Raw genomic sequence first — 27,545 nt, 5'->3', positions numbered from 1 at the left:
ACTTTCAAACACTTTCAGACACTCAGTGGTGCAACCCGCACCGATAGATTAAGCCGATAGTTGTTGGCTTGTGAGAGTGCAATAACTCCTTTCAGAGTGGCACAACCCGTACCGAAGATTCAAGCAGTTAAATATTGTCTTTTAAGAACGTAGAAGCTCTTGCACAAGCTGCACTTATAACACAAGCCGGGTCTGTGTGTGTTGGCTTGTGTGAGGGGAACTAATTCGTGATACGATCACCTGAAAAAAATTACTCGAGACCACGCTTACAATCAAGGTGGCTGACTCAAATTAGTGCGCCGTACAACACTGCGATACTGGACTACGTGACAGGCGCTCGACTCTCGTGATCAACTAAATAAATAAATCCGATCGTGCCATAGTGTGGCTACACACGTTGTGTAAGCCACACAAAAAGGGTTGCAAATCATTTTGCTTAACTACTTTCACATTTGAACATAGCGGGAATTATTACCTGAATGACGAGGCTGTGATTGGTTATGGAAACTGAATGGAATCATTAAGATCGGGCATATATAAAGATTCAACGATCACTAACAGAAGGACAAATGCTTTTAATCAACACCCCTAAGTAGAAGGGCAACATATTATCGTTTTAATCACTAATTACTAGTTACTATGAAAGATGCAATTCTTGATGAAACTATCTGGGAAGTATATAGTAATGGTTTCATAAACTTTTACGTTCTGAAACACCAGCAGGGAGCAAGTAAACCTAAGAACTTGTAGTCAAAATATTTTTCATGATTCTAACAATGTTACATTCAATATATTTTTATCCTAAACATCAGAAATGAAATGTTGTCTTTTAAAAACAACTGTGTGCCCAGCATTAGTCTATTCATTGCCCCTTAAACGTTAGAAAAAAAAATTGGTCAAATTTGCTCAAGAAACTACGGTTTCCTGTGCGTTGAGTCCGTGTCCAGACGCCACCCAATTGTTCATGAGATCATGCCTCGTTTCCTGAGCTCCTTCTCGATCATTCTACTCATACCAGCTGGAAAATGGTGACGAACTTCACTCCAGCTCATGGCTAATAACTTTACACTTGTTATGTCATCTTTGGCCAACTTGCTCGAAGCCGTCATGATACTGTTTGTTGACCACTGATATTCCTTCTGGAGGAAACGCAAAAACACTTCCACCGAAGCTGTGGGGAAAATAATTGTAATGTCGATGAGGACATTTTGTTAATTCATACACACTCAGTTACGTAATAAAATTTTAATAACGCAGTGATAAGAGCCAAAAAAAAGAGTACAAAATATGCAAGATATTGATTAGTGGCTATTAAACCTAAGGCACCCAGCGAAAAGCAACGAAAAATTAGTTTTTGCGGTCAGTCAGTGCCAAGTGAGGAAGTTATGCTGCCAGTGCGGTACTGGCCTGTAGAGCAGGCGTAATTTTGGCGAGTGCTCTGTATTTTCTCAGCGAAAATCATGGCCGCGATCTTTGATGTTAACGGTAGCGGAAGGCTAGCGAGAGAAAGAGATTTGTACCAAGGGGGCGGTCGACGATCAAAAATATGTAGGGAGGTAGGGGTGGGGGAGTGAGGATTACCGAGTCTTCTCGCCCTTCCCCCACCCCCTACCCCCATGGTAGACTCTTACTCCAAATCAAAGATGGCTGGTCTGATAATTGCTTTATAAGCGATCGCGAACTTGTAACGTTAGCCCGCCCTGAAGGGATGCCTGCAATGCAAGTTAGTGCGGTACAAAAATACACAGCGAGTTTTCAGCTTCATGTACGGAAAAACAATTCTACGCATAATGAAAAATCATTTCTACCTCAGAATTCTCCTCGAACGTTTTTCCTAGCTTACACCTGTAGCTCATACTATTTAATGCCCGCTCTCAAACTAATTTTCCTCCCCTGCATTAGCGACAATTTGGTGCCTTTCAGCACGGTTTTGAATTGAAGAAATGTAAAATGGTTTCCGTGTTTACATAGCCTTATGTAAACACGCGGGAGGTTGGGAGAAAGCGAGATAAGCGTAAGAAACCACGACGCTAAGCAGAGTGGTTTCCAGCTTATCGAGCGTTCTCCCAACCTCCCAAGTGTTTACATCAGGCTATGTAAACACGAAAACCATTTTACATTTCTTTTATAAGATAACTAATGAAAGAGGAACGAAAACCGCTCATGTACAATGGTTTTATGGCTAATCAGAGCGCGCGTACTATTTGAATTATTTTATAATGATATAGATTGCACGGAATCGATGACTCATACAGCAGAGGCCTTCGTTTCCAATGTCTTATTGCAACATGCACCATGCACTATTCTAATTAGCTTACCATCAACGGAATCAGGTGCCACTTGTCCACTGATAGTAACTCCCTCGAGGGCTTTCATCATCTCGTCCTCTCTTTTGTTTTTCTCTTTTTGCTTCATGATCTTGACAGCCCGTTCGGCGGTCATCAAAGCATAGTGCAAGATGTCAAATGTCATCTGCTCTATCTCAGGGTTACGTTCCTTGTTTTCTTTGGTGTAGTTCCACATGAAGAAAGTGTGGCTAGGAGAGCTACCGGTAGCAGCTGATGCCTCGTCAAAAGCGTCCTTCTCATCGTCTTCAGTTTTCAGTTTGTCCCTATGAGTTATAACAGTTATTGGGGCGATTCCTGTTAAAAAAAAAAAAAAAAAAATGAAAATGGTCACATACTGTCCTCTACCATTTGATTAGTTCGTGTCTATAAGCCAGCACCGTTTTTTAAGTCATTGACCGGTTTCAGTGTTCCTCTGTGGGTATTAAACAATAACAGAGCAAGATATTTTTTCGCCACAAGCGTGGGACGAAGAAAAAATTCTGAAACCCCATGAGGAATCGAACGTCAGCTCTTGAATTCCGCGCTCTGATGCCCTACCACTGAGCCTCAGAGACTCTACGCTGAGCTGGGTCTTTAAGTGGGATTCATAAACTTTATTGTGCGCAGATTCATACAATACCGTTTTTTCTTAGGACATCTCGAACTGGTTTCAGGTAATCCCTCAAGGCACCTTCAGTGAGTCTTGGGTCGTTAGCCATCACGACAATAATGATTCCATGCAGTCTTTTTTCAAATGCTGGACATTGATGCAATTCCTGTGTGTTGTCTTCGTCATTGTCAGGGCGAACGATGTTATCTCCGGGCTGAATTTTCCCGAACAGGATATTCTGAAACTCGATGTTCTCGTTGGAGTTGTAGTTGAAGAAGCCCCTGGTGTCTACCAAGCGGAAGAACATCTCTGGAAGGTAGTCCTGGAGTGTGATGGTTCCCTCTTGTCCTGTTGTGCTGTCCGGGGCGGATCCTTTTTCTGTTTGCCTTACCGCCCGTTCACACGTGTTGATGAAGCAACTCTTCCCTGATCCCGTGGGGCCAAACACACCGATCCTGAGCTGGGTTACATCATCAATGTTTAGCCCCATAAAATTGTCAAGCCTGGTCTTGTCTCCAAACTTGTAATTGAACAACTGATCTCGGCGTCGGCAAAGTTCGGCCTCCAGTTCCAAAAGTTTCTGTTCTTCTGCTCGTCTTCTGGCTTCTTTTTCTTCTATTTCTTTCTGCCGCTGTTCCTTGAGTTGCTCCCTTCGTCTCCTCTCTTCTTCTTCCTTCTCTTTCTTTATACGCATTTTTTCCTCGTGCTCACGTTGTTTTCGTTCATTCTCCAGCCGTCTTTTCTCTTTCTCCTCTGCTTCACGCCTTTCTGTTTCTGAGTTATCCACATACGTGTAGTGAGTCTCTTGACTAGAACCACTCTAGGGAGAAGGGAAGAATAACTTTAGTGTTATTATCATGATTCCCAAATTCGATCATTGATATACCGCCCTTCTTGTAAGAGCCTAGAAAAGCTGGAACAAAAACAAAATCACAGGGTCTGGGGTGGGAATCTTTTCAGGGTCTCAGATTCTTTCTTGACTCGCACTCGTAATAAATGTCAGTGTTGTGAAGTATTTCGTTGATTGTGATTTTTGAGTTTATACAGTCGAAACTGTATAAGCGATCACCCTGTATTAAGCGGTCAGATTTCAAGTCCCCAATTTTTTTCCACTTAATCACTGCTATTTCCGTATCTTTTAAACGGTCACCTCTATTGGGCGGTCGCGGTCACCCTTTGCAAAGTCTCGATTAAGTGTTTTAGTGCTTTTTTAATTGTTTCCTTCACCTGTATCGAACAGTCTCTGAAAGCAGGACCACTCAAATAAAACTGAAAATAATTTTTAAAGTAATTCTTATCCATGTTTCTCTCCCAAAAGCAACGTAAATAGTATTTTCGAGTGAAATTCTTTTCATGGAGTGGTCAATTATGGCTTAACATGGCTATGTTTATCGTTTTTTAACACCCTGGTCTGTGCAACCCGTGTTAAGGTGGTAAACCTGTATTAAGCGGCCATTCCCTGTGGGTGACCCCTTAATACAAGTTCAATCGTATTTACTTAACATTTGAGTTCAAAGTCCGAACTTAGTTTGATTTTAGCTATCACAGTGAGTTCCCTGATTGCGACTGTCTTGTCTAACTTCCATTTGTGGACGTGCTTAATTTGTCTGTTGACCTCTGCCTTGAACTTACACAAAGCTTAAGGTTCTTGTTTTGGCTTTGGCTGTCAAAGATTGATTGTTTCATAAAACCATGTACGATTGATTGTTTGACTGAAAGCATTAATTATGTTGTTGGTTATTTGTGAGATCCTTGTGTAAGTGTTCTGAAAACATTGTTTGATCTAAAAAGGGTCAATTGACCAGCATGCCCATTCATGGGTATATACTGTGAATATATAAGCGTGTACCATAGAGTTCAAAGTAGGAGGGTCGATCAGAGTTACGTAGAAGAGTCACTCAGAGTTAGATCATCACTTAGATTACCACTTCGAGTTGGAATGGAGAGGAGAAGCGAGACTTTTAGGCCTTTCCTACGTCTCTTGATCATATCACTCGTAACTAGATCAGAAATGAACTCGCTCTTCGGTAGTGTCCAAGCAGAAATAAAACTCAGGACTGAAAAGTCTCACACCACTATTAACTATGTGGATTCTCTCATGCACGATGGGAAGTTTCCCTTTCTAATGACCACATGGGCTTCCAAGAATTTAAGTCATTTAAATGAGATGTTTTCTCATTTACATTGACCACTTTCATGAAGTGGGGGGATTTCTTAATCCTTGCCTCTATTGTCTGTGGAAATAGATGTTTTGTGACACATTCTGTGTTTTCATGTAGCGTGGTTTTAAAATTTGCGTGACTCTACTCAATCAAAACAACTGACAGACTTTCTCGGAAATGTTTGCAGTCGTTTTTTTAATTGACAGACGCGGAGCATTGCGTTTTGTTGGGCTATCAACGAAAGAAATAGAACATAAAAATTCCCTTTGCTAGTGGTAAAGATGTTGTAAATCTAACTGTTCAAGTTCAATTTGCAATGCTCGTATACGATGACTTCGAGGCTGAGTTAGTGGAAAATTTAAACGTAATATTCTTTTAATATCGTGGATCAAATATTTTCAACTTAGAAATTTCTACCTGGTTAGAAAGCTTTTTTATGTTTTTTAAGAACCAGATGAATTTAAAACTTCCAAAGTGAAAGGTGCGATTTTTCTCCTTTTCCGAAGTTACAGGAAGTAAGATGAAACCGTGATTCGAATTCACAAATTTGAGTTCTTCCAGCAAAACTTGTCAACTCTCGTCCTTTCTTTTCACAATTCTCTTTTGTGCAACTTGGATTTAATTCTTTTGACGAAATTGAAAGTTCAGAAATCGATATGTAGAAAGTATTCATTTTCAGTTTCGAGAAGCGAACAGTCATAAAATCTTCCATGTGAAGATTTCGTTTGAATCAACGGCAATTTTCGCCAGCAGTTTGCCTGAGTTTAAAAATCATTACCTCAGCGAAGGTTAAACTTTCGGCTTGTACCATTAGCCGAAGGCTAACCTAGTTCTTAATGTCTTTTTCCATAAGAAAAAGTTCCATTTGGAAGGATTAATATTAGTGTCACAGCTCATCCGCATGAATGATATAACATTTTAGACGCACATTTCGAGCACCGGTGAAAGGAAATGACGAGTCAAAACCTGCAGAGGAAGTTGTTGAAAAAAGGCAAAATTCTTGTAAAACTTACCCCCATTTTGAAGATTTACGTAAAGACGAGCTTATTCTTATTCGACCACAAGTGAATGTGATCGTGTAAGATACGAGGCACCAAGTGTAAGACAAGATGCTAGATGGGAATTTTCCCTTTCAAGTGACCTCATGTGTTTTCCGAGAATTCAATCACGTGATTTTACAGATGTTCCCTCTGACGAGGAACTAATTTGCCAAGTGACGACAAATTCATCTCTTGTACGCCAAGGTGAGTTCGACTTTTATCCTCAATCAAGTACGACTCTATTTTCGGAAGAAAATCGTTACTTCAGACACCTTGACGATTTTCTATCTTTCGTGACTGAAGGATTTGCGTGACCTATGTCAATCAATTTCTCGGAAACATTGCGCAGTCGATTTCGTCTGACGCCATCGACTGATGTGAAGTGTTAAATTCTGTGGTTTTCTTTTACAGCTACATTCAAAGCGAAAGAAATTGCTCACATAGAAAAGATGTCGTATTCAAAAAAGCGAGTTCATCTTTTTAACTGTGATAACACATACAAGCTAGAGCCTGTTGAGAAATTACTGGAGAAATGTGGCAGCCATGTTGAGCGTGTTGAGAATCACTCGTTCAGACTTGCTAAAATGTCTGAAATGGTAGACACAATTCCAACCTTAGAGATGAATATGGCCTTTTTCGTGGTTCATGCACATGAATCTAGACTCTCGATAAACGAAGACAAAGCTGGCATTGGTTACGCCAAGATATACAGAGCTTTACTGCAAGCAACGGGTAAGGAGCGGAAGTATTTCATTGGGTAGATTTGCCTTCCTTGAGGTTTTTCAGTTAGATACTTTCAGTTATGCCCATTAATACTTTATTGGGCAGATGGAGTTTACAATAATTGAGGTGCATGCACTCGAATGCCTCTTTATAATACCTTTGTAGCAAAGAAAAGTGTTAACAACCGTATGAAACTATCACGATATGTTTCGATAAATAAAGCAGCGGACAATTTAAGCAGAAGCGACTAAGACCGTTTCCGATAATCTGTTTTTCCTTCTTTTGTTGACAATCAAAATTTTATTTTTTGCCACGGTTCTATGATGTTAAACAATGTGTTTGCATTTATTTCTGAATTTTTATTTTATTTTCCCTTCCCTAAATCGAGACAGAAGCAAACTTCTGGCGACTGCTTATGATACGACAGATAAGACAAAAGGAACTGTTTCCAAGAATCTTTTGATAATTTCGATGCGTTTTTCAAGGTTAAACCCAGTTTGCTTGTGTGTGTGTGTGTGTGTGTGTGTGTGTGTGTGTGTTTCTATCGTTTGGTAAAGTGGACTAGACAAGTTAAAATTAATATTCTGTTTTCTTGAATTAGCTGGCTCAATGATGACCACCAGATTGGTGTTATTTATCATTCAAAATCCTTGAAGCTAAGATATGAAATTTCGTTGGTTCTTTCCCTGTCATTACGTTCCAAGCGAAGTAAATTGCGCCAGAGAAAATATGTCACAGTCCAAAGAGCGAGTTCATCTGTTCAACTGTGATAACATATACAAACTAGAGCATGTCGAGAAATTGCTGAAGAAATTCAGCATCCATGTTGAATGTGTTTAGAATCATTAGTCCAAACTTACTAAAATGTCAGAAATGCTCGTCAAAATTCCAACCCTAGAGATAAATATGACTTTCTTCGTGGTTCATGCGAATGAATCTCGATTCTTGATCAACGAATACAACGCTGGCATTGGTTATCCCAAAATGTACAGAGCTTTACTAAAAGCAACGGATAAGAAGCGGAAGTATTTTTACTGGGTAGTATCGCCTTCCTGAAGGTTTTTCAGTCTGATACACTCAATTTTGCCCAATAATGCTTTTTTTTCCGGGTTAACACAATGTTCTTTAAGGAGGCAGGGACAATTTAATGAAAGGTGTGGAAAATTTTATTACAAATTTCCCCCAACAAAGCCCTAACAGACCTCAGGGTGAAAGCGAAAGTAAATTAGCATTTCTTTAAAATAATAACTTCTGTTTGATCAGAGGCGACGAATGTTTTTTTTTGTAAAGTTCAGAAGGTAGCAACTACCACGAACTGTTCCATAGGGCTGCGACTTTTTCGGTAACGGTTCTCCATGGTACAAGGGTGGGTGTTTCCTTGGTCCGAAAAATACCCTAATTAATTTGATTTATTACTGCCTCTCATTCAAGTTGGGTATGGGTTAAAGATGCTGGTGTAAGTGGCGTCAACCGTATTGAAAATAAGAATGGAATTGAAGAAAAATTATATTAAAAAGTTGTTTTTCGTTTATGCTTTACGGTGGAGTGAACTTTTGATTCGTTCGCTCAGTAGTATTTAAAACAACAAAGAATAAAGCAATTCAAGTCTTGAGAGACTTCCTGTTTCATGGAGAAACAGAAAGTTCTCTCTTTTTATAGATAATTTTGCTAGCAGTTATCCGAAAATTTAAAAAAATTGATACAAATATTGTTATTTGAGCCAGCTAGACACTGACACGCCGTGGTTATGAAAATATTTTGACCTAAACCGTCTTTATTAATCCAAGAGCACATGACGTTCGCTTGATCATGGTTATACGTGTGCTCTGTGTGTTACATTGTATTTGCACCTCGATATTTATGTGATATTTAGCTTTCTTTTCGCATGCAGATAAAAAATGCTCCAAAATTATGTTATTACAATTTCTAAAGTGTTTGACCGCTCTTGCGTGACGCATATTGCGCATTTCATGCTACCTTCTTGCTGGATGTATTTACGTTACGACTAAAGATGACCAATCACCAGACTGTTTAAACAAAACCAGTATTCTAAACCACATCAGAATAGTATTTAGGTAATGACTGAGTAAGAGGGCCGGACGGGATGAAAGTTGGCTCGAGGTACCCAGTCGATCAGATCGTATGACCATCGCTCATTTTCTTCCTTCTTCTTTTTAGCACGCGGCGCCGTACGGCTTTTCACAGCCCTACTCACGCCACTGCGCACGGTCCTCATATCGGTATTTTTGTCTGATATCTTTCGGTAAAGGCGCGCGCGGGGCCGCAAGGATCATCAAATAAACGATTTCCTTGTAAAGGATGATGCTCATAATACTCTGAAGCTCAGTTACATTTTAATCTGTTTTGTTTACAGGAGGAGAAGTCATCGTCGTTATCGGGGGAGATGACAATTATAAAGGCGTCGACGAAGAGAATCGAGAAGTTATTTCACGTTGGGCGAAAAGGAAAGTTTCCTCACAGTTTAGCGAAGAGTGTCTTGATGGTAGAAAGAGCTTCATCTTTTCTTGGAACAAACAACATCGAGAGATTCACGAACAAGCTCTACTGCATCACTTTGACCCAAACAAGAAAGGGCAAAAGTTCGAATATCAGCCGGATCAGCGAAAGGAACAACGAAAGGCAGCAACACCACCGCCGTCAAGATCGAAAGAGGTGATACCTCCGTTTCGTAGATGTTTTTCTGTGTCAGGCGAACGACAATATGAATCGGAGCCGCCACTTAAACCAGAAAGTTCCCTGCATCACTGTGAAGCTGTAACTGGAACAAGGGAGATCAAAGAAGAGAAGACCCTTGATAATAGAGCTGAGGGCGGCAATATTTCGAGGAACGAGGCAAACACATCAACTGTCATTAATCAAGGAGCCGGGTCAGAGGAAATTATTCGTCCACCTATCGGAGAAACCATAGGTTAGAATAAAATCTTAAAAACAGACCTAAAGTAAAAAATTTGGGCACCTTCCCCACTTAAGCGTCGATCAATCGGAAGCTTCAACATCCAGGCAGCCCGCTGTGGATTTAAACTTTTGAAGATTGATTTGTTCAAATTCCCGTTCCGGGCCCAAAATTATTTTTAAATGCCCTCCCCAAGTGGCGGAGTTGATGGTGAATTTTTTTAAAGGCGGAATCAGCGACAGCGACTTTCTACCCATTTACCAAGCTTTAAAACTAGACCTTGCAGACCTTTCCTTCTGAGGAATTCACCTGCGAAAGTGACCTCTTTACCTTCAAACTCTCCCTATTTTTAAAAAGATAAAAACTTGTATTCCGGTTAGTTCCCCACCCCGGCCAAAAATGTTCAAATTCCCCACCCCGGATAAGGATGACAGTTAAATTACCGCGGGTTGCCCAGGGGGAATGTTGAAGTTCCGAATTAATCTGCGCATTACCTGAAAGGTGATAAAGCAAACGAAAGCACAGTTGCTCGGTAACTCTTGTCTTTTTGCCCACTTAAGGTATCCAAAGTAAATAGATTTGAGGAGGCATTAGGAAGTGGACTGCTAAACTACTACCTCTGCTGTGGGCATGGCCAAATAGTGCATTTTTAAGTGCTGAGGTCAATTGCCCATGTGTTTTTAACTCTTTGATCCATATCGAAAACTTTATGAAGATTTTCACCGAGCAAATTTTTGCTTATCGTTTACCCATGAAAATTATTAGCGTCTAGTTTCAGCTTATTCTAAATTACAATTTCTGGTTTTCAGAATTTTTCTCGTGGGACTTTCTTTGTCGCTGTGTCGGCTTCTCATTTATTGACAGAAGGAAGTCTGTTGAACTTGGTTCCAACGCACTGACCGCCATTTTTGGCAGCCATGCACACACGGTTGAAGGAGAATCATGCTCCGAAAACCATCCAATTTTCATCTTTACCATCGACAGTATCCTAACTTTAAACAATTGTCTTCAAATGAGCTTATAGTTGATTATGGACGCTTGCCATTTTTTAACCTTGCCCAAAAACCTGGCCGACCACCTTTCTCGGTTCCAAGTTTCGATTTTCTTTTTTTTCATTACATGGAGATCTGTTCGATTAATCAAGAGTCACACGAAAATAAATTATTAAAAAAAATTGTTTTTCGTGGTGGTTTTCCGTGTGTGGCCAGCTAACTTTGTTAGTTTCAAAATGACGGTGTTCATGTTCGAGTTTTAAGCACATTTAGCCAGGTTGGGTTACTCATTAGGATCTCAATCTGCATACTTCTTCCCTAAGATAATCTTTAAGTGTACGACTTTCCGTCTCTCTCTCTTTAGAATTGTCGATTCTTGGCTGCAATCTGTCACACGAGTCTGTGGATGATGCGAAAAAAGTTTTTGCAAACATTCTTCCCAACCTTCATTTGTCAAAGGATCCTTTGGTTGGCAACCTCCCAATCACCAAAGTTGAAGAATATTTGAGGGACTATCACTTCAGATTCTCTGTGTTGGTGATGGACGGTTATACGGTGAGGGATGGTTGTGACGATGAAAGATCAAAGGAATTACAGCGACTTGTAAGACTTGCAGTGGATAAAGTCGGTAAGTCTTCAAATCGAACTGATAAGTTAATCTCATAAAAATCCTTCATACCACGTTTTTTTCTCATTACCATATTCCTGAATTATTTCGTTGTCGATAATTTAGTTACTTTTCGATGCATTTGATCAGAAATATTGACTCTTCGTCTGACAAAAAGACAATCTTACCGCTGAATGCTCGAGTTGATTAATCATTTTCTTGGAGAGCGGGTAGGGGAGGTCTAGGAAAGGGATGATCATCCTACTGTAGTTTTATGTAGTTTACAAAAAGTGCATAGTGGTTACATCAGACCGTGAGCAGCTATTCTTCTTTTGTACTGAGATAATTTTTTCGTAAAGGTAGATCACCTTTATGCATTCACTGAATTGCTATAAACACAGGCATAGCAACAATATTTAAGGTAGCTCTAAGCCCCCTCCAGACTATAGAACCTGAATCGGCCATGGTTCTTCGAAACACGACTAACACTGATGCTTTGTTAGCTGTTTATAGACTCTCTGTCACTATGTTAGTTTTAACCTGACATAGTGACAGAAAGGGTGCTGGTGCTGATAGTGCTCGAACAACTAAGCTCAATTCTTGAAACAAAATTCATATGATTAGAATTGAGTAACGACTAAATGGGTGTGAAGAAATTAACAAAACAGTCTTAACTTGAGATTTTACTTGAGTAGAATGAAGTGTTTTTGATCCCTTAACTAAGTAAATATCATACCGTATCGAGCGACTTGCTTAGCTTTCCCTTTTTTTCTTTTCACAGGTGAAAAAGTCGTTATCTTGGTTTGCAATGGGCAGTCAACAACAGATACATACAATGAGTTTATCGAGCAAATCAATAAACTAGAGAAAACGTTTGTTGCAACAGTAAACAATGGAAAGCTGACCGTAGATCCAGAAATTTTGTACCATGTTTTGAGTCCTCAAATGCCATGTTCTACGCCAAATGCACAGTCTATCTCTCAAGAACAGGATGTAAACGCTTACTTGTCGTCCACATATTCATACAAAGTAAGCGAAAACTATCCTCAAATGAATTCCTCAGAAAGGAAAAGCATTGATGAGATGAGTGCTCAAAATAGTCAGCAGCTGGTCCTGGGGACACAGTTCTCAGAAAGACCCCCTCCTGTTGTTGTCCTAAGAAGTTTCGTTCGTTACGGAAAGATATCTTATCGGCAAGAGGACCTTCAAATATGGGACCCTGAATTTCAAGTTCCGGATGACATCCAAGGGAGCCTGTTATACAGATTCCGGAACAAACCTCTTGTTGGAATAAGAGTCATTAAGCTCAGTAATGGGTCAACTGAGTGTTATGTTGATCACAATTTGAAACAATTTACGTTGGATGAGGAAATACAGCTTGATACTGGAAAAAAGCTTTTATTAAAAACTCGTGTTCGCAACGGAAAGGTATCGTTTGAAGACAACGATGTAAAGTATAAATATAGAAATAACTGTATCCCTGAATGCATTATCGATGATCTACAAATGAGGAAGGCTGATGGTGACTTGTACATCACTTTACATGACTCAGACAAATTTGAAGCTATTATAAAAAGAAGAGGAAAAATAGAGCAAGCTGCTAATGCTTTTACTAATGCTGCTGCTAATGCTGCTGCAAAGGCTATCAAAGAAACAAAGGAAAAAGCACTAAAAGTATCAAAAAAAGCATTTGGGTTTCCTTCTCTGGGGCATAATTCAGAGAACTGAGAAAAATGTCAAATGACTACCTCTGAATGTGTAACAGCCAGTCCACTGTCGATGTTCGCGAGAAATGATCGTAGCTATCAGCAAAAAAAATTTAATTTTAAAATTTGTTGTGATGTTTATAAATTGTATGTGTAATACTTCATAAATATGTTTATGTGTTTACAGTTGTTCACAGAGTTTGCATGATTCCACTTGTAATATCCGAGGTCAAGGAACAGAAGATTTGTGATTTCTATCTACTATAGACTGTCCAAGAAACGGTTGAACCTTTTTTTGCAGAGCAAGTTTCATTTAAGTTATTTTAGAATAGGCTTATAATTACTCTTTAATTAAATAAATATAGGTTCGTAAATTCGTCCGAGTGGATACATTTTGGACAGTGATAAGGGTGAGTTTATAAAACTGACCAACTCCTAGTATCTTAGTAATCGGATGAACGTACGGATGAACTGAAAATAAGCTTTGGAGGAATCATTTTTTACCGACAAGAAATCGCATAATCTTCAACAGACATTAAACTGGGCCATCAAAATCAGTTTTCGGGAAAACTATGGCATAAATTACAACGAATCCAGGATGTAGCGACGGTATTTCCAAGCGATTCATATAAAATGATGAAAGTCGATTGCGTTACATCCGATCCAAGACAACGGAGTTCTGGAGTAAATGTATGTATGACGATTATCACTGTGGCTGTCAACGACGACAAGCTGTAAATGAACGCGTGCACAATTCTGCCTAAAATCTCGGCCTTTATATATTTCAGTGAAGTCTAGTCCTGATAGCTATGTTTTGAAATTGAATGGGTTAACAAAATGTTGCTGTGTTAGTGTTATTCAATAAACATGTTGTGCGGCCTCCAGTGAGCACGCGATGGCAAATATGTATGTGTTTTCTGTTGTTGTCACGCACGGCTATGGTGGTGTCAGGGAATTTAGACGAGAGCGACTGATACTGGTTGAAGGTGGAAAATTAACTTCAGATCCGTATAATGTTTTTCAGCTTTAGTCTAAAGTTAGTTGTGGTGTACTTCCTTCCTTTCATTATTTTTCCCTTTTCCTAACTCAGTTTGCAATGCCATAACCCGTTTCCCCTGATCCTATTAGATAACAAGAACTAAGCTCATCTCAAGATCAGAAGAAGATGACGAGACCAGTATACTGAGGAAGCTTTGTGAATGGATGACAACGATCAGTATGATTTTCAGTGATGAGAAGCTGCAAATGAATGCGCACAGATTTTTTTTTTGCCTAAAGCCTCGGCCTTTATTTCTGTGAGGTTTAATCCCGATAGCTCTGTATTCAAATCAACAGTGTCAATAAAATTGTCCTTTCGCAGGAAAATTTAAAGGGAGGCAATTATGACATTCAAAACATATCCTCTTCTTTTCCGTTTATTTCCCTCCGGCATAAAGCAGGGTTACTTGACTGCATTCATCTTGAGTTCGATTAGACACAAGACAAAGAAATATGCAAATGACGCTTGTTCATGCAATAATTTCCAGCCTCTTGCGTTATTGTCTGAGCTTCACGTACAATTGGCGATTGAAAGAGGGCATAGAAGGGTCATTTCTAAAATTAATGGCAATTAATAATTATTCCTCGTTTAAAAACAGAATCTAGAGGGAAGCTGTATGTTTACTTGTACGTCATTTTGGATGTCGCAGGACGGTTTGATCCGTGGTAAAAAGTGGAGTAATGGATACAATGGCAGAGTTTTTTTGCACAGAAATAGGAGTCCTTTAACCGTTTAAGTTAAAAGAGGCTTTTTTAGCAACATATAGGTTAAAGGAACTGATAAAATTTACTTCAGTGTATAAGGAAACTGGCTGATAACGAAGGACGAGAACTAAATTGATGTCTTCCTTTTGTGTTTGACTCTTAACCTCCAGAAATAGTTCTTATCGGTTGCGGTGCTCATCCAAGTTGATGTGATGGCGGACGTCTCGATGCAAGCGAAAACCGAACTGTTCACAATCTCAAAATCCATTTCTTCGAAAGGTTTGAATGTGACAAAAATATCATGGTTTAAACCTTTCAAAGAGTATATTCGCTCATGGGCTCATGTTGTGTTGTAATTTTGTTTGATGAGAGATAGCGATAAAGACTCGGTTTTACTTAGATGAAGAAAAAACATTATAGAAAAGGAAAACGGAAGAGAGAGACCACGGAAATGAATTAAAAGCTCTACCGGTGGACAGCTTGATTATAGACCATTTATAGAATAAGGATGGCATCTCGGCGGGTTTTTTGAGTTATTTTTTAAATCAAAAAAATAACTATGTTAGCGTGTAGAGCGGTATGTTGCTCGCACCATCAGATCACACATTTTGGGCATTAGAATATCTTTCTCTTGCTCAGTGTATCTTGATTAATTTATTTGCAATATATGTTTGGCTAGGTCTATTGAAGATTAACACAGAGTTTTAGTTTGCTTTTCTTATTTAAATTACGTGGAATCATATTTTGAGGCAGCCAACTGTGGACGAATCATTTTTATTTACTCACTGTTAGGAAAAACGGCAGTAAGTCAACTCTTTCGCAAACGTTATTTGGTCTCGTTACGCAACGCAATCTCTTTCCAATGGGGAAGAGAGGGCGTTGTGTGGCAAGACCGGACAATGGCTGCGAAGGAGACTACAGTAGGCGTGGCAATGATGCATTTCATTTTTACTGAGAAGTATTTAGACAATAAAGAAAATAGACCACAAAGAACTTGTGAGAGTTAAGATAAATTAGCCTTTTTTCTTTCCTTAAGGAGAAGTAACACAATATTTTCATTCTTTTTAAAGTTATGCTCTTTTTCTGTTCCAAAAATGAAAACAATAGGTTCACAAAGTGTCCTACCGCAACACACCCAGTTAAAAATTAATTCTTGCATGATACGCATGCCTGTGTTTGTACCTAATGTTTTTTTCTGCTTCTGGTGTGCTTCCCAACAGAACAGAGTACAGCCAAGGCTTCTCTATTTGTCAACCAGTCTTGATAATTTAATAAATTTGAAACAAATTTTCGTTTGTTTGTGCGCAGGGAACTTCGCTGGCAAGGCAATCCTCAATGGTACAGTGTGAAAATGTCACAATGCAAGGAGTTACGTCCTCAGAAATCCTTGCTGGGCATCACCACATGATCTCAGAGAACTTTTACTCTTTGCAAGATTAAGTTCCTTGAATAGTAGACTATCATAATATTTATCATATGTTCCTAAATTATTGAGAATTTCAAGGTCAGATTGCTAGTCATGAGGGGTGTATTTTATTTCATGCTGAAAAATGTTGAGATCCGGCCTCATTTTTACAACCCATCAAACAGCCTTATTGTATGGCTCCAATTAACCTTTCATGAAAAATTTCAATCAAAGGTAGATTGTGACATCAAGGTTTGCCACCACATGATAACAAAGAGAAATCACATATATGTTATTCTAAATTAACTCTGTACTTGAGATAGCAAATCTGTTGCAATCAATAAAGAAAATATATGGACTTGGCATATCATGTCAAAAAAATAGATGGTTGGTGCCAACTTTTTTGACCTAATCATGCTGAATAGAAAACCTGGATTGTGTAACTCAACTATTTTTGCACATTGATAACATAACAACAACCCAAAACAAAGATACAATAGACTGGCATTTCCCAAAGAGTGTTTTGAGCCAACATCGAAGCTTTTTCCTTTCATCTGTACAGCATATGTGGACACATGCAGAGTATGACAGGCCTGCAAGATGCGGTCTTACTAGTAGCATAAACACCTGATAAACATGAGCAGCATAATACACAATTTCTAATATCAAGTGATGTAGAGTTGCACACAATTTTAACAACATTCAATGAAGAAAAAGCAGTTGGTCATCAGGCTGGAAAGAAAACATTTTTGAAGTTAAACTCCAAAAGTGATTCATAAGTGAACATATGAACAGTGGCTTTGTATTTAACATATTTTTATCTACTGTTTCAAGTAAAGAAAAACAAATTTCAAAGTGATAACATCAAGAAGTAAGGAGCACCTCAAGTAGAGAGATTTAATGCTGCACAGACCTTAAACATTTCCTTAACCCTTTACACCCAGCTGGTTACATCATACAGTATGCATATTCTCCATACTGTTCCCCATGCATTTCCTATTAAGGTGCTGATGATGATAATTAATTATTTTCTTAATAATCAAGACCTTTCATCCATGATCATTTGCTTTATTCGTGTGACCTAAATTTTTGATTAAGGAATGATATTGTAGGGGGTTATTAGATACTAATCCCTCTTAGGGGTTACAGGGTAAGGCAAATCCTGTATAAAACTTTCCCAAAATATCAGGGCAGTTAATAGAAATGTAAATGGGAAGGCTGAAATAAAATGTAAGGTGAGCCTCTGCTCAATGTGTTTTTTTTTTTAAATCTTACTTTGTGTTGTGGTAAAAGAAAATACAATGACAGAGTGATTACCACAGTTACAACTACCGGATGTAAATTGAGGAACACTCTGTTTGATATGCCCTTAATGAGAACAAATTCATCTCTCCTCATATAATTTTGAAGGAGTATGTAGAATAAGTCAGTTTTGACAAGGTTGGGAAAGTAGAAAAAATGACTGAAAGTACAACATGAGCAGATAAGGCAGTCATAAAAAAATGGTAAATACTTGTGATATTGTGGATGAAAAAGTCAAGAAACATCAATAAAGACATCATACAACAACAAGCCTTCTACGAAATATGTACACAACACCAAAGGTATATTCATTCACACATTATTTATTCATTTATTTATCCACACATGTATTTTCTGTTAGCATACCCCAAAGAATAATGTTATTTTCAATCCATTGGCTTTGTTTTTTAAGGATGTCAATTTTTTTTCTACAAAATAGAAATTGATTGTTGATGTTTTAAAATCAATGTATATTTTCAAATGAGAGGCAAACAACGAGCCAACAACACGTGCAACACAAGCCAAGTAAATAATAAACAAGTCTTTGGCAATAACCAATAAACAAAACAACCAAAATATGAACACAATCGAAACACAACCTTCAGTGGTTCAATGACAATGACACAAGCCAGTACAAATAAGCACAATTTTTTTGCTGTCACCAATTTACAACACTTTCTCTCAGCAGTTTACAACACAAGCGAATATAAATTAAACAGAGGGGCTCATAAAGAGTTTACAACACAGATCTACAAGCCAAAGCCAGTACAAATAAGCACAATTTTTTTGCTGTCACCAATTTACAACACTTTCTCTCAGCAGTTTACAACACAAGCGAATATAAATTAAACAGAGGGGCTCATAAAGAGTTTACAACACAGATCTACAAGCCAAAGCCAGTACAAATAAGCACAATTTTTTTGCTGTCACCAATTTACAACACTTTCTCTCAGCAGTTTACAACACAAGCGAATATAAATTAAACGTAAAGAGTTTACAATACAGATCTACAAGCCAAAAAAATAAACGGATAGTTTTAAAACAATAGGCAGCAAGTGTGACACTGATCAAGAGTATTTAGCGCTCACCAAGCGCTTTATAATATGAGCTAATGAAATAGATACATACACTTGGTTCACCACTGCTCAATACAGTTCCATGAAGTAACAAATTAAACCTTAAAAGGATGGATGAGCAAAATCACAGAATAGTGAAGAATTTATCTTTGCACTAAATATGCACAGCCTTAGTACCGCTGACCGGCTTAGCAAGGAACCTTGGACTCTGAACACCTTTGAAATTGTTTGGCATTGGTGTTATGTGTTTGCAGTCTGTTGCGTGATGTTTTCGTGCAATAAAAGTCAATCAAGGATAGTGTCGGGTTTCCTTGCAATGTTACGTCGTTGAATTTCCTCCTTCCATTTCAGCGAATTGTGCCAGGTTTTATCGACAACTACATTCAAAAAAGCTAAGATGTCTCAGTTTAAAAAGCGAATTCATCTTTTCAACTGTGATAACACATACAAGTTAGAGCCTGTTGAAAAATTGCTGGAGAAATGTGGCATCCATGTTGAACTTGTTGAGAAGCACTATTTCAGACTTCCTAAAATGTCTGAAATGGTCGACAGAATTCCCATCTTAGCGATGGATATGGCCTTTTTCGTGGTTCATGCACACGAATGTGTACTCTCGATAAACGAGGACGGCGCGGGATTTGGCTACACCAAAATATACCGGTCTTTACTAAAAGCAACTGGTAAGGAGCTGAAACATTTTCAGTTTTTTTTTTATCATTATTTATCATTATTTAATTGTGTTTGTCACAAACACATTTAATTTTGCTTAATAATGCGTTGTTCAGCAGGCAGCGATTTCTTTGACAAAAGCAATCGCAAGTTTATAAAATTTACTGCGGAACTGTTGTACATTTTCCCTAACAAAGGCCCATTAGACATATGAGTCGAAAGCGAAAGTAAATTAGAGTAGATGTACATCGAGGTTGGAGGTTCTCGGACTTGCTCTGGAAATTGGTAAAGTGCGACTAGTTGTTTCATGCGTCGTCGAGGATCTGTTACGAGCGAGGAAATCGAAACCCGGCTTCGAATTCTCGGTACAGAAATATAAATTCACTTTGTTTGAGATACCTACGCTGAGGAAAAAAAATGCACTCAAATGCTTCTTGACAATAACTTGGAACAAGGTACACAATGGTTTAATGAAGGCAACAGATAATCGGCTTGAGACTGGGTTGTTTGTGTCTTTTTATTCAGTTGTGAACCCGTTTTTATTTGCTGCCTGTAGTGTCTTATATTGCATTACGAGTATGCGCACTGGGTTGTTATTACGAGCAGGATTAGAGAAGTAGAAGTTTCCATTAAAAGAGTTCAGAATTATAATCTAGGATTCCATACTGCCGAGCAAGAAAGGAAAAATCTCTTCCTTGTATGATTAATTTGGCAACTAAGAAATCGACTGTATAAAACTAACGCGATGTGATTCGGTGGATAAAGCGGCGGACGATTTAAGCGGAAGCGACTAAAACCGTTTCCGATAATCTGTTTTCCTTCTTTTGTTGGCGATCAAAATTTTAGGCGATGTAAGGTAATGTGCTTGCATTTATTTTATAAATTTTGATTTTATTTTTTCCTTTCCTAAATGAAGACGGAAGCAAACTTCCGGCAAATGCTTATGATAAGACAAATTAGACAAAAGGAACTGTTTCCAAGAATCTTGGGACAATTTTAATTCGTTTTTTTGAGGTTTAACCCAATTTGCGTGTGCGTATGTGTCGGCTTGAATACGTGGTTTAACGTCGATCGTTCAAACCACTAAGATATAAGATTTACATGACTCATTGCTTGTCATTTAATTCTGAAGCCGGATTGTTCGTATTTGCTCTGAAAAGTAATAAAAAACGTATAGAGTCCGGGAATACCGTAATTTATTTACATTTTCATTTGCATGCCACTCGTTCAAGTTGGGTGTAAGAAAATCAACTGCATGCGACTGTAAGTGAAACCGTCAGGGACCTTCAGGATTGTATGAGTTAAAGAGTGAAAGCAAATTTATATTTAAAAGCCATTTTGCTTCAATGGCTAAGGGAACATTGAATTAATTCCTCATAATGATGAATGCTGAACAAATCAGAGGTGCCTCTCTTCGGATACTGATTTTGAGCAGCCAAGGCATATTCCTACGCAGAATTGATATGATAAAACAGTTTACCATTGAAACCGAATTGGAAAGGTGAACATTTGTCAGCTATCAGCAGTTATCTATACCACTGACATGGGTTCAAAACGCTTTTTTAAAGCAAATGAAATTAATTTGAATAAACGTTCGAATTATGAAAGGAAATTTTGTGGGTAACAAGAAATGGACCTCCGATTACCATAGATAAACCAAGAAACATAGTGTTATTTCGATGACATGTTAGGAGAGGATGTCAGCATCCATCGAACAAATTTGAAATATTTTGGAAAGTCGCCCAAAATTCGTTTTCACTCCTACTTTCATATTTTTTAGCCCAATATGTTCGAATAATTGTGGTGTAGTTTTTTTTGAAAACATATTTTAGTTTTCGAGAAATAGTTTTTTTCGTTCGACCGCTCAAATATGCAAATTTTAACAGTGAATATTACCCGAGTTGTGTGACCTCATGTAACGAATATACTACACGTCCGGTATTTCTATGGACATAATCCTTTGTTTTATCATCTAAACTTAATCCCCTGTCATTATTGAAGTTGGCAAAGAAATATTTATTTTTTGGTAAATAGTTTTGTCCGACATGCTTTCCCTATGTCGAAAAGTAGCATCAACACTAGGACATATTGGGCTACAAAATATGAAAGTAGGATTGTAAGCAAATTTTGGGTGACTTGTTGCTGTTTGTCTGATGCATGTTGACATTAGCTCTTAAACTTTATTTGCCTTTTGTTAGAAACGAGATACTTTGTTTTATTTCCACGAGCACAAATAAAATGTACAGAAATAGTAACCAAATGAGATTCCGAAGACTTCTCAAGGGCCTTTGCATAAACACTTCGTTAATCAAATAGTTTATGTCAGGTCTCTTTCGTGCAATACGAATTATACATGTATCAATATTAATGTTAATGCGTTGGATCAGGTTGCTCTGTGTATTCGAGCCCGAGGCTCATGTATAAGACGTATGAAAGTAAGCAAAATACAATTGAAAAAACAGCAGCAAAAAAAATATAAAAATATAAAAAAACTAAACGTACAAAAATCATTGCTACAATTTAAAATATCGGCAGGGCGGTAACACCAGGTGCTCAGTCAAAGGGGCGCATTGTTTCATATTTTACATCTGGTCGTTAGGAAGGAATTTGATTAAGCGTGTCTGACATGGGAGATACAAATACACTGGCCAACAACAAAACATTGGAAGTTGCATATCGTGTGGAAATATGTACTGTTACGCCTTTTTACATTTCAATCTGCTTTATTATCAGGTGGAGATGTCATCATCGTTATTGGGGGAGATAACAAATACAAGGGCGAAGACGAAGAGGAACGTGAGGTTATTTCACGTTGGGCGAAAAGGAAAGTTTTCTCACAGTTCAGCGAAGAGTATCTTGATGGCAGAAAGAGCTTCATCTTTTCTTGGAACAAACAACATCGAGTGATTCACGAAGAAGCTCTGTTGCACCACTTTGATCCAAACAAGAAAGGACTAAAGTTCGAATATCAGCCGGATCAGCAAAAGGAACAACCAGAGGCAGCAACACCACCGCCATCAAGATTGGAGGAGGTGATACCTCCGTTTCGTAGATGTTTTTCCTTGTCAGGCGAACAACATTATGAATCAGAACCGCCACTTAAACCAGAAAGTTCCCTGCGTCACTATGAAGCTGTAACTGGAGCAAGGGAGATCAAAGAATGGAAGACTCTTGATAGTAGAGCCGAGGGCAGCAATATTTCGAGGAAGAAGGCAAGCACAACAACTGCTAATAATCAAGGAGCCGGGTCTGAGGAAATTGTTCGTCCACGTACCGGAGAAACCATTGGTTAGAATAAAATCTTAAAAATAAATTTAGAGGAAAATATTTAGGCACCTTCTCCACCTATGCGTCGATCAATTGGAAGCTTCAACATCTAGGAAGCCCCCTCTGGATTTAAACTTTTGAAGATTGGTATGTTCAAATTCCTGTTTTGAGGATTCCTTTTGAAGATTGGTATGTTCAAATTCCTGTTCCGGGCCCAAAATTATTTTCAAATGCCCACCCTAAGTGGCGTGAATTTTTATTTGTAAAAGGCGGAATCAGCGACCGCGACTTTCTACTCATTTACCAAGCTTTAAAAACTAGACCTTGCAGACCTTTCCTTCTGAGGAATTCGCCCGCGAAAGTGAACTCTATACCTTCAAACTCTCTCTATTTTTAAAAATAAAAACTTTTATTCCGGTTGAAATTCCCCATCCCAGCCAAAAATGTTCAAATTCCCCACCCCGGATAAGGATGACGGTCAAATTACCGCGGGTTGCCCGGAGGGAATGTCGAAGCTCCGAATTAATCTGCGCATTACCTGAAAGGTGATAAAGCCGACGAAAGCACAATTTCTCGGTAACTCTTGTCATTTTGCCCACTTGAAGTCTCCAAGGTATGTAGTTTGAGAAGGTAGTAGGAGGTGGACTGCTAAACTACTACCTCTGCTGGGGGCATGGCCAAATGGTACCTTTTTAAGTGCTGAGGTCAATTGCCCATATGTTTTCAACTCTTTGATCCATATCGGAAACTTTATGAAGACTTTCACCAAGCAAATTTTTGTTAATCGTCTACCCATGAAAACTATTAGCGTCTTGTTTCAGCTAATTCTAAATTCCAATTTCTGGTTTGCAGAACTTTTCTCGTGGGAGTTTCTTTGTGCTGTGTCGGCTTCTCATTTACCAACAGAAGGAAGTCTGTTGGTTCCAACGCACTGACCGCCATTATTTGGCAGCCATGCACACACGGTTAAAGGAGAATCATGCTCCAAAAACCATCAAATTTTTATCTTTACCATCGACAGTATCCTAACTTAAAACAATTGTCTTCAACTGAGCTTATAGTTGATTATGGACGCTTGCCATGTTTTAACCTTGCCCAGCAACCTGGCCGACCACCTTTCTCAGTTCCAAATATAGATTCTTTTCTTTTCATCTCATGGAGATCTGTTCGATTAATCAAGAGCCACTCGAAAATAAATTATTTAAAAGAAATTGTTTTTTCGGGGTGGTTTTGCTCGTGTGGCCAGCTAACTTTGTTAGTTTCAAAATGACGGCGTTTATGTTCGAGTTTTAAGCACATTTAGCCAGGTTGAGTTACTCATTGGGATCTCAATATGCATACTTCTTCCTCAAGATAATCTTTAAGTGTACGACTTTCCGTCTCTCTCTCTTTAGAATTGTCGATTCTTGGCTGTAATGTGTCATGTGAGTCTGTGGATGATGCGAAAAAGGTTTTTGCAAGAGTTCTTCCCAGCCTTCGCTTGTCAAAGGATCCTTTCGTTGGCAACCTCCCAATCACCGAAGTTGAAGAATATCTGAGGGACTATCACTTCAGATTCGCTATGTTGGTGGTGGACGGTTATACCGTGAGGGATGGTTGTGACGATCAAAGATCAAAGGAATTACAGCGACTTGTAAGACTTGCAGTGGATAAAGTCGGTAAGTCTTCCGATTGCACTGATAAGTTACTCTCATAAAAATCCTTCATACCACGTTTTTTTCTCATTACCATACTTTTAACCCCTTGAATTATTTCGTTGTCAACAATTTAGTTCCTTTTCGGTGCATTTAATCAAAAACATTATCTTCGTCTGACAAAAAGACAATCTTACCGCTGAATGCTTGAGTTGATAAATTATTTTCTTGGAGAGCGGGTAGAGGAGGTCTAGGAAAGGGATGATCATCCCACTGTAGTTTACAAAAAGTGCATAGTGATTACATCCGATCGTTAGCGGCTCCTCCTCTGAATTTTGTACTGAGTTTATTTTTTCGTTAAGGTAGATCAACTTTTTGCATTCACTGAACTGCTATAAACACAGGCATAGTAACAAATATTTGAGGTAGCTCTAAGCCCCCTTTGGACCATGGAACCTGATTCGGCCATGGTTCTTCGAAACACGAGTAATACTAATGCTTTGTTAGCTGTATATAGATTTTCTGTCACGTTAGTTTTCAACTAATACAGTGACAGAAAGGGTGCTGGTACTGATAGTGTTGGAACAACTCAGCTCAATTCTTGAAACAAAATCCTTATAATTGTAATTGAATTACGGCTCAATCGGTGTGAAGAAATGAACACAGCAGTCCTTACTTGAGATTTTTTCTGTTTTCTCTTCACAGTTGAAAAAGTCATTATCTTGGTTTGCAATGGGCAATCAACAACAAATACATACAATGAGTTTATTGGGCAAATCAATAAGCTAGAGAAAACGTTTGTTGCAACATTAAACAATGGAAAGCTGGCTATGGATCCAGATATTTTGTGCAGCCAAGTTTTGAATCTTCCAATGACATGTTCTACGCCAAATACACAGTTTATCTCTCAAGAACAGGATGTAAACGCTTACTCGTTGTCCACATATTCATACAACTTAAGCGAAAACTATCTTCAAAGGAATTCCTCAGAAAGGAAAAGTATTGATGAGATGAGTGCTCAAAATAGTCAGCAGCTGGTCCTGGGGACACAGTTCTCAGAAAGACCCCCTCCTGTTGTTGTCCTAAGAAGTTTCGTTCGTTACGGAAAGATATCTTATCGGCAAGAGGACCTTCAAATATGGGACCCTGAATTTCAAGTTCCGGATGACATCCAAGGGAGCCTGTTATACAGATTCCGGAACAAACCTCTTGTTGGAATAAGAGTCATTAAGCTCAGTAATGGGTCAACTAAGTGTTATGTTGATCACAATTTGAAACAATTTACGTTGGATGAGGAAATACAGCTTGATACTGGAAAAAAGCTTTTATTAAAAACTCATGTTCGCAACGGAAAGGTATCGTTTGAAGACAACGATGTAAAGTATAAATATAGAAATAACTGTATCCCTAAATGCATTATCGATGATCTACAAATGAGGAAGGCTGATGGTGACTTGTACATCACTTTATATGACTCAGACAAATTTGAAGCTATTATAAAAGGAAGTGGAAAAATAGAGCAAGCTGCTAATGCTGCTAATGCTGCTGCTAATGCTATCAAACAAACAACGGAAAGAGCGCTAGAAAAAACAAAAAAAGCGTTAGGATTTAGCTCTCTGGGGCGTAATTCAAAGGACTGAGAAAAATGTCAAATGACTGCTTCTGAATGTGTAACTGCCAGTCCACTGTCGATATTCGCAAGAAATGATCGTAGCTATCAGAAAAAATCTGATTTGAAAAAATGCTGTGATGTTTATAAATGTATGTGTAATATTTCATAAATATGTTTTTGCGTTTACATATGTTCACAGAGTTTGCATGATTCCACTTGTAAGGAACAGAAGATTTGTGATTTTATCTACTATAGACTGTCCAAGTAACGGTTCCACTTTTTTTTGCAGATCGAGTTTCATTAAAGTTATTTTAGAATAGGTTTATAATTACTCTTTAATTAAATAAATATAGGTTCGTAAATTCGTCCGAGTGGATACATCTTCGACAGCGATAAGGGTGAGTTTATGAAACTGACCTACTCCTTGTATCTTAGTAATCACTAACAACGTACAGATGAACTGAAAATAAGCTTTGGAAAATTATTTTTTACCAACAAGAAATCGCATAATCTTCAACAAAAATTTAACTCGGCCATCAAAATCAGTTTTCGGGAATACTATGGCATAAATTACAACGAATCCAGGATGTAGCCACGGTATTTCCAAACGATTCATAATAAATGATGAAGGTCGATTGCGTTACTTGCGATCCAAGACAACGGATTACTAGAGTCAATATATGTATGACGATTATCACTGTGACTGTCAACGACGACAAGCTGTAAATGAACGCGTGCACAATTCTGCTCATAATCTCGGCCTCTATATATTTCTATGAAGTCTAGTCCTGATAGCTATGTTTTGAAACTGAATGGGTTAACAAAACGTTGCTGTGTTAGTTTTATTCAATAAACATGTTGTGCAGCCTCCAGTGAGCACGCGATGGCAAATATGTATGTGTTTTCTATTGTTGTCACGCACGGCTATGGTAGTGTCAGGGAATTTAGACGAGAGTGACTGATATTGGTTGAAGGTAGAAAATTAACTTCAGATCCGTATAAAGTTTTTCAGCTTTGGTCTAAAGTTAGTTGTGGTGTACTTCCTTCCTTTCATTATTTTTCCCTTTTCCTACCTCAGTTTGCAATGCCATACCCCGTTTCCCCTGATCCCATTAGATAACAAGAACTAAGCTCATATCAAAATCAGAAGAAGATGACGAGACCAACATACTGAGGAAGCTTTGTGAATGGATGACGACGATCAGTATGACTTTCAGTGACAAGAAGCTGCAAATGAATGCGTACAGATTTTTTTTTTGCCTAAAGCCTTGGCCGTTATTTCTGTGAGGTTTAATCCTGATAGCTCTGTATTCAAATCAACAGCGTCAATAAAATTGTCCTTTTGGAGGAAAATTTAAAGGGAGGCAATTATGACATTCGAAACATATCCTCTTCGTTTTCGTTTATTTCACTCCGGTATAAAGCAGGGTAACTTTACTGCATTCATCTTGAGTTCGATTAGACACAAGACAAAGAAATACGCAAATGCAGCTTGTTAATGCAGTAATTTTCAACCTCTTGCGTTATTGTTTGAGCTTCACGTATAATTGGCGATTGAAATAGGGCGAAAAGGGGTCATTTCTAAAATTGATGGCAATTAATAATTATTACGCGTTTAAAAACAGAATCTAGAGGGAAGCTGTATGTTGACTTGTACGTCATTTTGGATGTCGCTGTTTCGATCCGTGGTAAAAAGTGGATTAATGGAGAGAATGGCCGAGTTTTTTTGCACAGAAATAGGAGTCCTTTCATCGTT

At 38.4% G+C, this 27,545-nt stretch overlaps 3 protein-coding genes across 3 annotated transcripts; 2 read left to right on the top strand and 1 right to left on the bottom strand.

Annotated features, from left to right (window-relative positions):
* Positions 1 to 555: 555 nt before the first annotated feature.
* LOC131774168 (uncharacterized) lies at positions 556 to 6,277 on the bottom strand. Its single transcript, XM_066168606.1, has 4 exons — positions 6,113 to 6,277; positions 2,968 to 3,757; positions 2,319 to 2,642; positions 556 to 1,171 (listed from the first exon to the last, which is right to left on the bottom strand). The coding sequence occupies exons 1-4, from the start codon at positions 6,116 to 6,118 to the stop codon at positions 963 to 965; spliced, it is 1,329 nt and encodes a 442-aa protein (XP_066024703.1). The 5' UTR covers positions 6,119 to 6,277; the 3' UTR covers positions 556 to 962.
* LOC131770508 (uncharacterized) lies at positions 6,132 to 13,977 on the top strand. Its single transcript, XM_066168602.1, has 5 exons — positions 6,132 to 6,343; positions 6,551 to 6,871; positions 9,237 to 9,791; positions 11,133 to 11,396; positions 12,157 to 13,977. The coding sequence occupies exons 1-5, from the start codon at positions 6,244 to 6,246 to the stop codon at positions 13,101 to 13,103; spliced, it is 2,187 nt and encodes a 728-aa protein (XP_066024699.1). The 5' UTR covers positions 6,132 to 6,243; the 3' UTR covers positions 13,104 to 13,977.
* Positions 13,978 to 18,913: 4,936 nt separating this feature from the next.
* LOC136281735 (uncharacterized) lies at positions 18,914 to 26,689 on the top strand. Its single transcript, XM_066168604.1, has 4 exons — positions 18,914 to 19,287; positions 22,010 to 22,564; positions 23,938 to 24,201; positions 24,883 to 26,689. Exons 1-4 carry the CDS (start codon positions 19,005 to 19,007, stop codon positions 25,815 to 25,817), a joined length of 2,037 nt encoding a protein of 678 aa, XP_066024701.1. The 5' UTR covers positions 18,914 to 19,004; the 3' UTR covers positions 25,818 to 26,689.
* The last annotated feature ends 856 nt before the right edge of the window (positions 26,690 to 27,545 follow it).

Source organism: Pocillopora verrucosa, chromosome 6, assembly GCF_036669915.1.
Source record: "Pocillopora verrucosa isolate sample1 chromosome 6, ASM3666991v2, whole genome shotgun sequence".
NCBI lineage: Eukaryota > Metazoa > Cnidaria > Anthozoa > Scleractinia > Pocilloporidae > Pocillopora > Pocillopora verrucosa.
The sequence above is the reverse complement of the archived record's forward strand: the minus strand, read 5'-3'. Positions and strand labels throughout refer to the sequence as shown.

Bases quoted from the DNA above. Each gene is read 5' to 3' on its own strand.
- LOC131770508 (XM_066168602.1), top strand. From the start codon at position 6,244: ATGTGTTTTCCGAGAATTCAATCACGTGATTTTACAGATGTTCCCTCT. The intron at 6,344-6,550 runs GTGAGTTCGACT...TTTCTTTTACAG, and splicing joins TTCATCTCTTGTACGCCAAG to CTACATTCAAAGCGAAAGAA. The intron at 9,792-11,132 runs GTTAGAATAAAA...CTCTCTCTTTAG, and splicing joins ACCTATCGGAGAAACCATAG to AATTGTCGATTCTTGGCTGC.
- LOC136281735 (XM_066168604.1), top strand. From the start codon at position 19,005: ATGTCTCAGTTTAAAAAGCGAATTCATCTTTTCAACTGTGATAACACA. The intron at 22,565-23,937 runs GTTAGAATAAAA...CTCTCTCTTTAG, and splicing joins ACGTACCGGAGAAACCATTG to AATTGTCGATTCTTGGCTGT. The intron at 24,202-24,882 runs GTAAGTCTTCCG...TTCTCTTCACAG, and splicing joins ACTTGCAGTGGATAAAGTCG to TTGAAAAAGTCATTATCTTG.
- LOC131774168 (XM_066168606.1), bottom strand. The intron at 2,643-2,967 runs GTATTGTATGAA...TTTTTTTAACAG, and splicing joins AGATGTCCTAAGAAAAAACG to GAATCGCCCCAATAACTGTT. The intron at 1,172-2,318 runs GTAAGCTAATTA...TTTTCCCCACAG, and splicing joins GGCACCTGATTCCGTTGATG to CTTCGGTGGAAGTGTTTTTG.